This window comes from Sesamum indicum, linkage group LG15 (assembly GCF_000512975.1).
Source record: "Sesamum indicum cultivar Zhongzhi No. 13 linkage group LG15, S_indicum_v1.0, whole genome shotgun sequence".
NCBI classification, from domain to species: domain Eukaryota; kingdom Viridiplantae; phylum Streptophyta; class Magnoliopsida; order Lamiales; family Pedaliaceae; genus Sesamum; species Sesamum indicum.
The window spans coordinates 2809421-2825973 of NC_026159.1; the positions used below are offsets into that span (position 1 = coordinate 2809421).

The 16553-nt window shown below is 37.1% G+C and overlaps 2 protein-coding genes across 5 annotated transcripts in view; one reads left to right on the forward strand and one right to left on the reverse strand.

Moving 5' to 3' along the window:
• LOC105177610 (nicotinate phosphoribosyltransferase 2) overlaps positions 1-2302 on the forward strand; it is an 8554-nt gene extending 6252 nt beyond the window's left edge. For 2 of the 3 annotated variants that reach the window (XM_020699070.1, XM_011100823.2), the window contains 7 exons: positions 2-60; positions 140-314; positions 684-818; positions 885-983; positions 1632-1740; positions 2011-2123; positions 2212-2302. In XM_020699070.1, the coding sequence (XP_020554729.1) occupies positions 2-60; positions 140-314; positions 684-818; positions 885-983; positions 1632-1740; positions 2011-2123; positions 2212-2289 (768 nt within the window). In that variant the 3' untranslated portion in view covers positions 2290-2302. Of the gene's footprint in view, positions 61-139; positions 315-683; positions 819-884; positions 984-1631; positions 1741-2010; positions 2124-2211 lie in introns of all 3 variants that reach the window. The other variant, XM_020699071.1, reaches the window with a different exon arrangement.
• LOC105177609 (DNA polymerase alpha catalytic subunit) lies at positions 2356-14913 on the reverse strand. 2 transcript variants are annotated; one of them, XR_849067.2, is made up of 32 exons: positions 13486-14913; positions 12327-12614; positions 12166-12249; positions 11929-12003; positions 11676-11740; positions 11182-11272; positions 10915-11103; positions 10406-10569; positions 10178-10292; positions 9856-10035; positions 9677-9790; positions 9058-9177; positions 8670-8984; positions 8453-8545; positions 7493-7611; positions 7331-7403; positions 7182-7238; positions 6982-7074; positions 6471-6593; positions 6290-6387; positions 6136-6181; positions 5461-5574; positions 5298-5381; positions 5046-5159; positions 4840-4929; positions 4660-4736; positions 3924-4140; positions 3481-3534; positions 3285-3404; positions 3104-3178; positions 2787-2995; positions 2356-2599 (listed from the first exon to the last, which is right to left on the reverse strand). XR_849067.2 is itself a non-coding variant. In XM_011100821.2 (31 exons), the coding sequence occupies exons 1-31, from the start codon at positions 14674-14676 to the stop codon at positions 2849-2851; spliced, it is 4785 nt and encodes a 1594-aa protein (XP_011099123.1). In that variant the 5' UTR covers positions 14677-14913; the 3' UTR covers positions 2608-2848. The 2 variants fall into 2 exon arrangements, 1 of the variants encoding a protein (XP_011099123.1); XM_011100821.2 differs by lacking the exon at positions 2356-2599 and having other exon boundaries at positions 2608-2995.

Below are 16553 nucleotides of genomic sequence, written 5' to 3' on the forward strand. Positions count from 1 at the left end.
GGTTATGAGAAGCAGCATTCCTAATTTTTGTGCAGTTGCTCTAGCTTTAAATGATTTAGGGTGCGTAAGGAAGTCTTACTCGTATTTTTGTATTTTATCTTTGTTTTGATATGTATTTTTGTACATGTCCTTTTTGCAGGTATAAAGCATTAGGTATTAGACTGGACTCTGGTGACCTTGCTTACCAGTCATGTGAGGCTCGAAAATTCTTTCAGGCAATTGAAAAGGAATTCGGAGTGCCAGATTTTGGAAGGACAAGTATTACTGCAAGTAATGACCTGAATGAAGAAACTTTAGATGCTTTAAACAAACAGGTAATGTCAATAAATATCGTAATTTCCCAGAAGCCTATGATCATATCCTATCATATGTCTTATTGTCAGCATGGCATGATATGCACTTATATAGTTTTCAGACTCAGATGATTGTTTTGCCCACAATTGTCCCTCTTCATTAATGAGAAGCATAATGGTTACATCTGTTATTTGTTTTCTCCTTACAGCTGACATCTCTATTTTACTAAATTAGCTCCACCAATATAGTCCTGTGCTCAAGACAATTTACTATTACTTATATAACATGGCTGCAGACACAGATCACATAGAGTATCATAAAATGATCAATCTTCCCTTCTAAAGTTATTACTAGGTTCAAGACTTACGTTGTCAACTTTATATGGTCAGGGTCACGAAGTTGATGCATTTGGAATTGGAACACATTTGGTCACATGCTATGCTCAACCCGCCCTAGGCGTTGTCTTCAAATTGGTTGAAATAAATAACCAGCCACGCATCAAGCTTTCGGAAGATGTTTCAAAGGTTTGATTGATCCTCATGATTTCACATCATGATTCTATTAGGGGATTCATAGAGCTTTTGTTTCAGGTCTCAATTCCATGCAAAAAAAGATGTTACAGGTTATATGGGAAGGAAGGTTATCCTCTTGTGGACATTATGACAGGGGAAAGTGAACCATCGCCAAAGGTATTCTTTGATATGTATCCTTTCTTAATTATAATTGCTCTGGAGTTCAGTATTATTTTTCTAACATGTCACTTTCTGGTGAAAAATTCCAACAGGTTTTTGTCTTAGTAATTTTATTCATTTGATGATTTACTGACTTTGTTTGTCCTTTTCTCTCTTGTTCTCGAACAAATATAGTGCATGTACCTGTTGTTCTAGAAATAAGTTGGAAGTAAAACTCTTTTGTGTCCTGACAGAAGGCTTTATAGCAATTTACAAGTTGGCTGCACATAATGCAGGGTAATCTACCATCCCTTTTGTGTGCTTCACATGTGATGGTAGTACAACTGGTACTTGCGACCAGTCGAATTCTATTAATCTTGTTAAAGTATTGCACTGCAAAGTGCAAAATGAACAAGCGCTTCATTGGCCAATAACCATTTGGTTGAATGACAACGCCTCTCTCGCATTGCGAAAGAGGTCCTGGGTCAAACCCAAGTTTCTGCAACCCAATTGTTGTAGAACCCAAAACAGAAAGAAAAATGTGCTGCATTTCATGTTCACTGCTGGATCATGTGTGGGATAATTATATAATACTTGATAACTGGTCACAGGCATTCCCATATGTCCACCTACATCCTGTTAACTGTCACTTTATCCACAATGCAGGTAGGTGAGCGTATATTGTGTCGCCATCCTTTTAATGAATCCAAGAGAGCATATGTGGTGCCACAGCGTGTAGAAGAGCTTATGAAGTGTTATTGGCCTGGTAGATCAGGTGGAGTTCTTGGTTTCTTATGTTACCCAATAACGGAGTCAAATCCCTGCCAACTGCTTACGTCTATGCCTAATTGTGACTGTGACAATGAAGTTTCTCAGCTATATTATATGTTAGGTCGTTCACAAATTATTGCAGTTGATGCGACGTGTTTCTTTTTCTAACTAGTGACATGTGTTTTGAGAATAATCTCCTCAACGAACATGTTTCTATGGGAAAAGATTGTTGATTACTTCTCTTATTAATAATGCTGTCTTGGTTTATTTGTAGGAAAAGATAGAGAAGAGTTACCACCTATTAATCTGATTAGAGAACGATGCATTAAACAATTGGAGCAGATGCGACCTGACCACATGAGAAGGTTGAACCCAACACCATATAAGGTACATTATATTAATAAATGTACCTTAATTTGTATTTGGCTCTTATGTGTTGTATGACAGATTGTTTCTAAAACTATGTCGTGGACAGGTGAGTGTAAGTGCAAAATTATACGACTTCATACATTTCCTGTGGCTCAATGAAGCACCTGTGGGAGAGTTGCAGTGAGCGTAAATGCAAGGATTACTTGAAAAGCAACAATGCCTCCAATCAATGTGGTATATACTATGCACGTTTACAACCGAGCAAAAAGGTTTTCCTTTTCTTTCAGTCATTTATGAGAAACGCATATGTACATCTTATTTGTTCTCTTATTGCTCCAACTTTGACTGAGAATAATTTGTAGAATCCATTTATGCAGGAATATGGTTCGTTTTTTTTTTTTTTGGGCTTGTTTTGGTGTGTAAATCAAAAGTTCTCAACCTTTGTCTTCTTCTATTGGAATTTAAACTTGACGAGCATGGTACGTCGCATATACCTGTAGCATGACACATGAAGCGCAGGTTGTTAAATTGCATTGTATTTGTTAATACAACAAACATTGCAGGCGATAAAAGCATTAGCCAATAACAGCTGTCCTAAAATTAACTACAATTCTTGGGCAAAGGTGCCTGTGTGACAAATAATTTGTTATACACTCGATATTTACAAAAAGCCGTCCCTACCTTTTGAGTTGGTATGTGAAATATGATCTCAAATAGATTCTGTACAAAATACCACGGTTGAGTTAGACCAAGACAATTAAGTCTTCCAACTTAACCCACCCATAAGCACATCTATCGCGAATTTTCTGCACAGTTGATGCTGCCATCTCAACCAGAGGCCGGATTTTAGCTAGTTCCTTTTCTACTGGCATTCTGCTATCACCTTCGATCTGAAATCCAAAACAACTAGGAGTTATTTGACTTTATAGTTGCACATACAGAATAGATTCCAGGAATAGAATCCAATAAGACGAGCTCAGTGGAAGAAGAATTAAGACCTTGTCAATGCATCGAACAGTGTCTAGACTGTAGCAGAAATATGAGAGCTGCCTGTACAGATCTGCTTCCGTGTACTAATGGGAGTAAACAACATGAAAATTTTTCAGTGGTAGCAATTTTCAAGTAATCCATGATAATAGGTTAAGAGAAGTAAAGACCAGTAAGTCCAGAGGCGCACACCTTTCTCATAAGATGTCCATTGCAGCGGGGATAATTTGGACAAGTAGTTCCTCTCTCGGAATCCCCAAGTACTCGAAGATTCACACTACGGGTAACATAATTGCAAGTTTCATCATCACACTGTAAAAAAGATTTGGTTCAAAGTCAATAGCGTCCTTGCAGTCCAGATGCAGAAATATGATAGTAATTGAAATACCATCATGAGGCCTTTGTAATATGTTGATACAAATCCTTCGGCTTGTCTTTTTACCTGATAAGAAACAAGCATAGTTACTGGAAGGAAAAATCTTGAAGCATAATGAAGCATATGGCTTGTATTCAGGTAAAACCAGTAAATCAGTAATTAAAATTCAAACATAAGTGATGAAACTTCTATCAAATTGTCCAAATTCCATCTACACTTTTTTGCTAAGTAACAGTGTATTAATTCAATTGATAAGCAAACTCTACTTTTTCCAAGTAGAATGCCTACACAAAATACAAGGCTCATTAAAAATTCTTACTATGCAAAACACTAGTAATGCCGTACAAGTAGAGAATAGGTTTTTTGTAATTATAGAAGATAAGAAGTTGATAATTTAATTAATTAATCCTTTCTATTAGACATGTATTGACTCACAAATGCCAACACGAAGTTACCTGGTTAGCTATAATGGCAGGAGATATTCTCCCCCCATCTCCTTCCTCTGGGCATTTCGGACAGCACAAATTTTGCCAGAAATTAGTAGTTGATCCAGCTTGCATGTCTGCTGGCTTTGTATTGATGAATGCACATACTGAGCTCAATATAGGCGAGCATTCAAAGGTGCCCGAGCAGCTGGGGCATGACAAAGTCAAAGCTTCACAACCGCGATATCTGCAATTCATACATTGCATCATTAAATCCAATAAGCTCTCTTTTACTAGAGACATAAAGAATAAAAGAAGTCGAGGAAGCAAAATAATGTTTTCATTTTATGAAAACCAGCATAAAAAGTACTAGTTGTTATCTCCTTCAGACTAAGATGGGGAAAAGAAAAGAATCTGAACATATGCAAGAGGAGAACTTCTTTCCACCAAAGTAGCCTCAGCCTCGGGAAATCATGATAAAGCAAAGAAGAAAGAAGAAAGCAATCTAGGACCCGAAGGAAAAAGAACAATCTTTCCTCTTCTTTTAGTGTTGGAAGTTAGAGAGAAATTCTTATTCTAGGGATACTCAAAGAATCATACTGCACTAGATGGGATAGGAAGGAAATATCTCAGTTAATGAACTCTTACATCAAGATATTATTGGTATTAACTCAAGGTTAGCTTTAAACTTTTTGACCTTTCATAGGTTGATGATTTAGCCAGAACATTATATAAATGAAAGAACTACTTTTAAAAAAAGAAGTACCTCTCTTCATCATCTAATGCAAATGACAGCAAGCTGGATGGATCGTTGCTGACAGAATCAATTGATTTGTTCTGGAACTGAAAAGGTAAGCAAGCCATAACCAGATCATGATCATATGCTAGGAATATACATACATAATAGATGTGTGTGTGTGTGGAGAGAGAGAGAGGGGTCATTAACCTTTGATGAGTCAAGCCCCAAACAGTCAGCCAAACGTGATGGACTTGTACCCTGAATTGATGCACATAGACGTGATATGACAGGATGAATCTGTATGCCATTTGGTGAAACTTTTCAGTTGTGAGCAATAAGAAACAGAAAAATATGCAGCATATAAAAGAAACAAAAAGCTTTTAGTTTTAAAGTAGAGGTAGAAAAAACAAAACCTGCTGTGCTAGGTAATAGTCAATGTCAACCATCCAGTTTCCGTTGTCTCTTTTCAGTTCATCAGGATGTCTTGCCCGCTGAGCAATTCCCACAGAGGAAGTTGAACCATTTCCCTAGAAATACACAAACAATAAACATTGTATAAATTTTCCGTGCTCATTATGCATTCTAATTTGCAGGAGACCAACATCCACTAACTCCATGTTACCAAGAAGTGCAACCAAGGAAATATAACGGAAAATGTAGCCAACCTGCTCACAGCAAATGACATAAGGTACTGTGTCTCCTGCAGAACAACCGGTCACATAACCGCTCCTCTTCATCCTAAGTGCTACCTAAAGAACCATGAAAGTATATACAATAAATGTTAGGATGAGATAATAGTAGCAATTGCTTGTTATTCTATGAACTTACTTCTACATGAGGCTGATTTCTAGCATCAGGATATGCTTCAGGTGGTTTAGTTAGTGTCTTCGTGATCACATATTTTTCCAGCGGTATTTGCCCATTCCTCATTTCCTCTTGTACCTGCAATTATATGTGCAGTTTACTATGCCTTTTCTGTTATAAAGCTGCCTAAATTTTGTCTAGTGAATGGTTCCAATGTATAATTTCTTGGCCATGACAAGAGAAAAAGGTAAAATGCCTTCTCACAATATATTGCAAGTTGAAAGTATAGAAACAACAAAACATCACCCAAGAAATAAGTTAACAAGCTCCAATACAAAACTTCCTCAGACAATTTTTGCCTTGCAAGGAGATATTTCTTGTGTGAGCTTGTTCTCATATATTGAATATACTACCAGGGAAGGACATCCAAGTTTTCTGGATGCATATGCGGTCATTACTAAGCAGACAGCCAGAAACTGAACATATCACCTTTAATGAAAAACACTTACAAAGTCATCATTACATAAGATTTGGACTGTTTCTGAACAATGGCTAATAAAACTGGTTACGAAAGCAGACAAATATTTCACTAATACTACCTATAGACCATAAATCACAAAACTGAGAACAGAAAATGCTACAAGCAAGTTCTAAATATAGCCATTTGTTGAGAAAATACATGCAAGATCAGAAAAGAACCTTCATGAGAGAATTGTGTATTGCTTCAACAACATCCTCGCAGGACCTGAAAGTATTTAGAGACATATATGGTAACTGGGAAAACAATTAACCAGAGCACATTCAAAATTGCTGATTTAACCTACTAAGAGAACGTGAAACAAAGTAAGCTGACCCGCCAGATAATATTTGACTGAGGCAGAAATCTCCCAGTTCCTTTGACAGCAAGCTCCAGTCACGCCTAACCATATCAAGACCTTTCCGCTCAATAACCTACAGTTAGTCCAATTTTAGTAATGCAACAGAAGATAGGACATCAAGATCAATAGAATCTCAGCAGAGTATATAGAAGCAACCTCATAAGATGTACCGTCCTTAAAATGCATTTTGACAGCGGCATATTTCTTCTTCTTGAGCAATAGCATTCTTTTATACAAGCCATCTAGGTCAATCTCCAGACACCTATATTTCTTGTTAACCTATCAAAATAAAAGAAGAGTGATGCAAGGATGGCACAATGCCAGGATATCGAATAAAAGAACATGAACATCCTAATACAGGTTTACACAGTTCAGAGAGAAGGAATACATCTTCCACTTCATCAAGCTTCTGTGTTATCCAAGCTTCAAGTTTCAGACAGCTTTAATTAAAACAAATCCTCAAATCAATTCAACACTTCCAATGACTCGATCAACCTATTAATCAATGATTCTGACTCACATGCATTTTCAGGATTAATAATCAAGAAATGCAGGAAATATCCCTGAAATGAGGTTCAAAGGACAAGTACTAAGATATCCCATTTCATTCTTTCAAGCTTTAAGGAAATGATTCCCAATAACTAGCAAATGTAGATTTAAAACACACCTCCTGAATGACCTTCCCAGCTATTAATTTAGCTTTTCCAATATCATCAAGTCCACTGTATATCATTATTGAATCAGTATCACCATAAATGACCTGTTTGAAAAAGAGAAGGCTAGCTTAATAGGTCCACAAGTAGCAGTTAAAAGAAAGACATACATGTAAATACTAGAAAATCAAGTGAACCCTGTCAGAGAATTCACCTCTAAGTTTAACACATTTTGAACGAGATTGACAGTGCTCTGTAAAATTTCCCGTCCCTGCATAAAATAAGTTAGTTAATAGCATCTTCATCTCCAATAGATAGACCTAATAGGCGACTTTCACTTTTATCAAATGATTAACTTCTTACCTGTAGTGTTATAAGTTCTGCCAGGGGCTTTGCGTAAAATCTTGAATTGGAGAATCCCAGGCATCCATACATGCTGCACAACAAATTTGTTGAACTCCAGTGACTGACTAACAAGGAACCAAGACGCGCACATAGAGTTTATAAGATAAAGCAAGCACAAACCTATTTGCTGTCAGCTTCAGAGCTTGTTGCTGTATGTCGAGCTGCTGGACTTTGAGACCAGTTGCTGTTTTTAACCATGATTTTACCATTCTCCTTCTCTCCACCAAATTCTTAAGCAACTATACAATTGCAGTTATTTATTACAAGTTCCTATATATGTAAAAGCAAATTTAAAAATCGAAGACCTATGGGCCAACCAATAACTTACTTACAAACTCATTAATTAGTTACTTGTCAACTTTTGTATGTGCAGTTTATTTGTTCCAATAACAAAAAGATTGACAAATGACAAACAGGATGAAATCCGACTCAGCCTTCCTAGAGATTATATTTCCTTCATGAAGATTGTGTACGTGGATGTGGAGGATTTAACAATAGTTAGAGCAAGCCGACATGCATCAACTTAATTTACTTCCGAAGTACCACTTACCAAGAGAGAGTAGAGTTTAGTGGCCAATAGCGATTGACAATATATTCCAAGATTTTATTTCTCTTATAAAAGCATGTCAGTTCCTCAAAAAGGCATGATTGAAAATATTTTTATTGATTAATTGGCATTTTACATTTTTTAATGTACATAATTTTGGCTATGTCATACTTGTAATTCTTTGCTTCAGAATTTGCACTGGTTCAGTTGTACTGCTAACTAATGCATATCAAAGAGGCCTATTTCTACATGAATACAGGTAAACCATTCTTCCAATGTGAGCATATCTGGAACATTTCCATGAAGGAGGTTCCAGGACATGTCGGGCAAAATATTTAGTGCTTGCGCTTATCCATATTTGGAAATTAGTGCATGGACTTTTTAAATTATAGAAATGCGGTCTTTTATAATCACAAAAGCATTCTTGCTTGAGCTAAAAACCTTTAGTTTCCCGCTGTATGGGAGATATGCTGTTGTTACTACATATATAGGACATTGAACTCCACTAAATTATGCATATTCAGATGTTTTACCTCCGGTAGAACTCCAGTCCTTTTAGTAGATGGTAAACGTGGAGCTGACCCATCAGTAGATCTCTCCACAGTAGTAAAACAAATATTGTATTCCTGGGAAACAGATAAAGAGAATAAGTAGATGTCTTAAGATAACCAGCTACTCAAATATTTCAGTTAGAAAGCTGGTGGAGCAGGTTAAAAAGGGCGCAAAGAAAGAATATAAAATCCGACCAACCTGAATAATGGAAGGGTAAAGACTGTTGAAATCCAAAAGTAATATATACTTGTCATATAGTCCTTTCTTTGGCTCCAGCACCAGCCCACCAGAATATGAAGGTCCCTTTTTGGTTTTCCCATGATAATTTTCTGGAGTCTCATCATCAAGATTTGTACCTTCAGGTTCAATTTCTTTGCTCTCAACACCACTACTAACTTTTCGCTTTGCCGTCAATGTCTCCTTGGATTGAGAAGAAAACTTGTCTGGAACAATAAACTTCTTGGCATGGAATGCATGTAACAAGAGATATTCCACTCTTTGAGCCCTAGCACCCTGAAATTAGAAAAAAATGTAAAAGTTTAGGGCCTGCAATGAAACATCACTGCAAGCTCACTTCTAAGTTTACCTGGAGAGTTTTATGCCAAAGATTGCCACTAATATTAGTCAGTTGACGTGTGAGAGGAAGAACACTCAGATGGAACATGAGTTCCATTGACAACCATGCATCTGTTTCGCCATACTCAACCTGCAAATAGTCGAAGTACGAAACACATAGTGCAGTCAGATAATGAAATTAATTTTGGATGTAATCAGAAATTGATCTTTGACAAGTCACCAAAGAGGTTGAACCATCATTCCAAGAGAAGTATGATACTAAGTTGTCAAGGTGCTGATCTGCAGTTGGAGCATATTTTCATCTGCAGAACAAACTGGAAGAAACCTCCAGATCTATGACTAGGACTTCCCCGGAAGATATAGCGAATTCTAGGGGTTATGAACTTCCAAACCGCCATATCAAAACTTAGGTGGTTCAGGTAACTGTTCTAGATGGTAACGACAGGGTTAACTTGTCATGCAACTGATTACAGGAAAAGCTGACCCACATCAAGAGAACTCTAACATCAAACGCAAGTTATTTTGAATTCTCCTGTCCTTAGAATATGAAAATTCTGGACTAAGAATCATGGTATGCCCAATCAGTTGAAAATGCAAGATAGAAATTTAAAGAGAATCCAAGGACTTACAAGTTCCATAAGTGATTCAGAACTTTGAAACATTTGAGGAATATCATGTGGAGTGATCTCCTTGCGGTCTTTATTCAGTTGTGTCTTTGCTAGTTGTGTCAAGGAATAGCTAACCTGGAAGAAGCAATAAACCATAAGAGACAACGAAAATCACTAAACAATAGAACAGTATAACCCACCTCCTTTAATAGGTCACGCGAACAAATATAAGTATCACATAAAAGACGGCCAGCAATGCAGGACATGATTCCTGAACTTGCTCCCGAACCAAACACTGAACTCCCTTTATTAAGTTTGGGCATGGTAGACCGCTTCAAACGGCCTATTTTTGACCACATGCTGCTGGGCACTCTGCAAACCTGCAAAATGCTATATGTAAGAGTACATCTTAGGATGTGAAGCCTGGCACTTGATACTATCAGAGTAAAAGTGCAGCAGTGAGTTTATACTATCATTTACAACATCCAAAATCCAAATTTAGTGCCAAAGGTACATAAATACCTGGACTCTGTGAAGAAGGACATCAAGGTCAAACCCAGATATATTATGTCCAACTAGTACATCACTATCCAATTTGTGCAACTCAGTCATCAAACGATTCAACAAAGCCCTTTCACTGAAAGGCAGAACATAAGTTAGGAAATTGAAAGGCATGAAACGGAAAACTGAAAAATAGACCAGCAAAGGAGGAAAAGTAAATCAAACTATTGACCTAGCAAGAGGACTTGCCTGGTTTCATAGCAAATAACATTTGAACCTGCCTTTGCATTTTTGTCAGCTGTCTCCTTCGTAAAGCCCATTGGAAATATGCCTCCCTCAAGTTTACGGATGACAGTAAAATGACTAAGCATACCTGGACGAGTCCATTCTGAGGCCACCATGGGAGCATCTATCTGGAAGATGCATCACACATTAGGCTTACTTTTGCTACTATAATAAATCAAATTGCCAGATCAACCACCAAGAAAGCAATTTTAGAGCAACATGATAGTTCAATTCCGTTACAATGAAGCAAGATATGATGTCACCACAAAGGTAACAGACAAACTTGTTTTTAACATTATGGTTTTAACAGGAGAGAAGTTGAAAATGACAAGACAGAGACAATGGCTTAGACAAAGAAAAGGAAGTAATGCCAAAACTAAAATCAGAAACATGAATTTCTAAAAGAAAAAGGGACAAAGAGGAAAACAGGCCCTAGCAATGTATGCATCAAGCATAAGTTTCAAATGCTATACCTTGGCCCTATGGCAGCAAATGACAGATGCAGAGACTATTTCATTTACATTCTGTTTCTCATTGATGATAGTTTTCAAATTTATTGCCGTAACTACTACTGGAGGAATGTCTGAGATATTCTTCGAGGAAGTTGAAACTTGAATATCTTTTGGGAAATCAACGGTAACCTCAAACTTACACCAGCTCACCTGTTCAGAATGCAAAAGAAATAATTAACACATGATGTACACCACAAAAAACATAATGCAGAGCTACAGAAATCTCACACGTTGAGAAGCTGTGCAGCTGGAGAATTTTGAGATTGATAGCCATGATGGTCCTTTGATTTTCCGTTTAATTAGGAAAAGCTCCATTGCACTGCGAGCAACATCAATCATTAGAATTCCTTCTTTCACTAAACCTTATGCATTGGGTGCGTAGATCAGTTTACTGATAAAACTTCATGCCAGAGAAATTCACCATGAGAACACATCTAACCAGAAGTAGTGAGATTCTCCTCTCCAAGGATATTAAAGAAAAACAGAGTCAGGAACTTATGCATACATTTTTTTAAGAAAGGTCCAAGTCCTAAACCAGGAGCCACCAAGAATATGAAACTAGAAATTATCAGATAATAAACCTGATAAGCTAGTAAATAAAATATTCATGAATGTATTTTCCTCCTATGCACCCAAACAAATGCTAAACTTGAAGGATATTGCAACACTATAAATAGGGCATCGTCAAGCTATTAACATGACCACCAGGAGACAGCTTTAACCTGTTATGAGTTCCAAGCAGAGCGCAGAAGCAGTTCCCTTTGAGATCTGATGGAAGCGGCGGATCCTGTGGAAAAGAAGTACGAAGTTAATTGAAAGTGATTGAGCCAAATAGACTTCAAGATAATTCCTATTCTTCTCGCATGCAGCGTTCAGAATGATGGCCCGCGAGTCTCCAAGTTTTGCTTAATCGAACAGAAGGTGTTGAGAATTTGAATTCATATGAAAACGTGATTAAATGAATTTTTGATATACCTTGAATGGATAATTGATCTTGAGGACATAATTCTCCCCGTGAGGTATGTCTGATCTCTCAAATGCATAATTTCTCTAGGACAATGTAAGAAGGTCTTAATTTAGTTTTGCAGCATTGCAGTATAATTGAATGACTTTGTTGTAATAATGGCAGGAATTAAGATGTCATATTTTTAAATTTCAACAATCCAATTAAAAAGAAATTATCTCATGCATTAGATCTTCCATTATACCAACCTTAACAGGTGCCATGCTGAAACTTGAAACATTTCGATCCAGTAACTCTTTTGTCATTTCAGTCTTCAGGTCTGATGCCAGTTCCTAAGAAAGAAATTTGGTCCATCAGAAAGGGAAGATAATCAGAGAGAATATAAAAATATAACATGGCATGATATTACATGAAGTCGAATCCGTAACGCTTTCTGGGACTCTTCAACATTTTTCTCCAGCTTTGCAATTGTCTCTTTAAGATCTGTGGATATCATTCTGGACTTTTCACCATCTCTCCCTTGCTTTGCAATCATGTCCTTAGAAGCCATGAGGGATAATCGAGACTCTTCAACATTTTTCTCTAGCTCAGTAATTGTGTCATTGTGCGTGAAAGAAACCGTTGGGATAGCATACACCCATCTCTGCATGTTTTTAACTACCACACAGCAGCTGTGGTATGTACCACCAGATTTGACCTTAATGAGAAGAACGACTATCAGATGTCAACTTTAGGAAATCTCATTTGCAAGTTGAGACACTTTTTGAACCAAAACTAACAGAATTATGCATGACAAATTTCAAATTCCATGCAAGACCAGTGACTTGAGCACACATAAGCATCAGACAGATATTAGATTCTGTTTGCGAAGATTTTCATTGAAATGAAGGTATCATCATGATGCAAGGAAATTGACCATATTTACGAAGACTACTAAAAAGTTGGACATCTACAAAGATCATGGTCATGGAAACATATTAGACAAAAACCATGAAAAAGCAGAAAAGCTCCACCAACAAGCTTGCAATCGGGCAGTTAGTACAGCATGATTACCCCCTTCTGCAATGAAGAAAAGGATCCCAGAGAAAGCAGTAGAATGACAAAAAAAATTGGCCTATCCAGAAATAAGCGAAGATTGGCTGAAGGAGACAGCCGGATATAAGAAGGAAAAGTATATCTGAATGATCTTACGATGTATGTTCTCCAGAGACTTGGAATACACAATACTAAACATGTGTCCTTTCTGTAAAATTTCTGGATAAAGAGAACAAAAGGGAGAAGGACAAAGCTAGAGGAAACTCAACCTCACAACGTGAATAATGAACTTTTCTAAAACCTACAAGTTTTAATTCAGATACTATAATATGCCATATGGCAACCAAAAAGAACGGATTGTAGGTATATATAATCCGCTGATGCTCCAAAGAGCTTTCTACAAGTTAAAGTTAATGAATAGATCATCATTAATTCCACCTTCAAACTCAAACAGTGCTCTCAATTAGCTATAACTTGGAAGAGAACCATAAATAGATAAGAGTGCGAATCAGGCAATGCAAAATGCAATGTACCTTTCCAAAGAGATAAAGATTCCCAGCATTAGCACCATGAATCTCCTCATGCGCATCAAGTATGTAGAAAAGCAATGATCCATCAGACTCTACTTCAAAATCCAACTTCTCCTCACTGCTTGTGCTCTGCTTCACCCCAGGTCCGGATCCATTACAGTCGGCAACTACGCTTTGTCCTGCACTTCTTACAGCTTGCCACCCCATAGTTGCACTTAAAACTGGATCTTTTGCATCCTCAATTTTTGCATTGAGAGAAAACACCTTTGTCTGCACTTCCTTCACTTCACCCATATCCAGCGAGCACTCTTTTTTCTCAAATTCAATAGATTCACTATTATCCTTTATTTCCTCAATCTTTATTTGGTCAAATGAATTAGTTACTCTTTCTGAGGGAGTCAAAGTATTCTCCTCGCTTTTGGTATTTTCACCCAGTTCGGAATGACCCCTCCATGACTCACTATTTACATCAGGATGGCAGCTGTTAATCTCATTAATTTTATCCCTAGCATCTAAATTAACACTACTAATAGCAGGCTTTTCAATTGTAACAGGTAAAACCCCCAAAGTAGGTGGCGTAAATTTCTTCAAATTATTCAAATGTGAATTGCTCGAATTGGTTCTCCTTCTCCTCTCCCTATCATTTTCATCGGGTGCAAACTCAGCAATCACATCATCAACAATACTATCACAGGAAACATTCGTCTGTTTGTCTTTTTTGAATACAGACGAAGTAAACATATTAGAAATCCTTTGCTTACCCATCAAGGCGGCTGCAGACGCCAAAGCAGATGGTTTTTTCACACTTGCCTTCTCCTTCTTATCCGAAATAGAATTATTTTTCTTCTTTTTCGGCCTCTCAGATTCCCCATCGGATTCTTCAGAGGACAAAGCGACGCCAGCGAGCGACCAGTCTTCTTCCTGGCCTTCATCCCCGTACCCTAGTCCATTATCGTCGACAATAAAACCCTTGACCTCTTCCCGGCGCTTAGCTACGAGAGCTTCATACTCCTTTTCATCTACAGTGTCGTAAATAGGCTGCTCCATCTTGATCTGGAAGCCACCCTCATCCATCTCCCGGCGCCCGCCGCGGCGTAGTGCCTTCAGACGCTCGAGTGCTTCGGCACGCGCGGTCGCGGCCGCGCCCCGAGTCCGGCGCCTGCCCGCCACTGTCGGCTGCTCGTCGGATTGCATTGCTTTCTACTCTCTGTATGTTTCTCGAGAAAGAGTTGTGTGATCTGATGTTTCGAAAGGTAGATGGAGAAAAGGCGGGGGAGGAATGTTAGAAATGGCGGGAACTTTGTGTTTTCCCGCCAAGGTGGTTGCCTTAGCCCAATGGATCAGGCCCAGTTTTTTGGGGCCTTACGTGTTACTGAGTCCATAAGTCCAGTTCCAAACACTACTGAGAGTTGGGCCCGACTAAATTTGACTTCAGCTTTAGGCTCTATTTTTATTAATACCATTAACGGTTTAAATTTTGAGAAATTAGGGCGGGTTTAGTATATGGTGCAATTCCTTAACAAAATACTTATATAATTTTTACTTTGCATTAGACCTGATATTAGAAAGACCAACACATTTGGTTTGAAGTTCATCTGATTTTAAGTTATGTTCATGAATACATCAGTAGAGAATAAATATAAATATTTGACAATATCTATTATCTCTTATTATATTTATATATTTTATTAATCAAAATATAAAAATTATTTTATTGGTTAAATAATATTTTTATTACGAAACATGTAATTAAGAAGGGTGTGAAATAATTAATGATAATAAAATGTAGTATCATAGAGGATGCTACATTAAGACGCACTGTGATTTGGAAATTATATCTAATATACTTGACGTTTGTTTCTACTTAACAAATAAATCCCTTAAAGAGTTAAAATTCAACAAATTTGCTAATATTAGCAAAACAATTGCATCAAAAATTATTTTACCTTCGATTTACTTATTAGTGACTTATACGTCAAATAATTTTTTCTTTGACCGAACTTACCTTATACGTACATCTTTCACATTCTAATACATGTGATGAAGTGTCTTCATCTTTATAAATGTGTGTTGGTAATAAAAATATTTATTTGACATATAATAAGTTAGTAGTAACTTAAGTAAATACGAATTTTTATCTCTTTTTTTGTTTTGCTAATTAATGTTAGAAAATTCAATAAATTTTTACCAACAAATAGATCTATTTGTTAGATAAAAGTAAATGTGTGGGTCAATGGATGTGATTTTTCAATCCGCAGGAGATGTAATTGTGATTACAAGAGTTGCATAATCATCCCTTGTTTAAAATAAAAATAACATTTCAACATACTAAAAAAAAAATAAAAGGAGTTAAATACAAAGAGTGCAAAACGTGGAGCACGATTTTGTCATAATCGAATAATTCATAATTTCTTGATAATGAGAGATTTTGATTTTAACGCAGAGAAATACATTGAGAAAAGCAACATAGATTTGATACCTCTTTTCAAGATTGGATGATTTGATCTAAGTATACAAGAGCAGATTATCAGTAGTTGCAAGTTGAGCACCACTATCACTAAGAAAAACAAACTGAGGGTCGAGTTCTTGCAGCTCCCATAGTACAACCACTATCTGCAGAAGCCCCCACACTTTCTTGAAAAACCTCAATGGCCAAGACAGGGCATTCTCCATTAATGTATCCATGGCTTTCTTTAATTGTATCACCAAGTTGATCCGATACGCACTAAATCAAAGAGAATTGCTGCTTCCTAATGCGCTTTTGCTCTTGGCTTTACTATTTCTGTTAATATTTTGGTGGGCCTTTTTGTATTGCTGTTCATGGTTTTTAATGACTTTTTTGCGTGTTGAAATTCTCCACTGCCATGCATGCCAAGGGCATGACGACATCATAAGTCGCGCTTAGCCTGAACTTTTGCTCCTTTACATATCATGTGAAAAGCGTGACTTGGGGCTGGGTTTACTTTAATCTGCACTACTTGTTTCCCAAATTATAATGTACAATAGTGATTAGCAGATCTAAATTTAACAGGCTTTAATAATTAGCCAAAAATGGAAGATGCAACTCTATC

Coding starts and splice junctions, on each gene's coding strand:
- LOC105177609 (XM_011100821.2), bottom strand. CDS start 14,676: ATGCAATCCGACGAGCAGCCGACAGTGGCGGGCAGGCGCCGGACTCGG. Junction 10,293..10,405: donor GTTATTTGCTATGAAACCAG/GCAAGTCCTCTT, acceptor TCTGCCTTTCAG/TGAAAGGGCTTTGTTGAATC. Junction 10,036..10,177: donor TCCTTCTTCACAGAGTCCAG/GTATTTATGTAC, acceptor AGCATTTTGCAG/GTTTGCAGAGTGCCCAGCAG.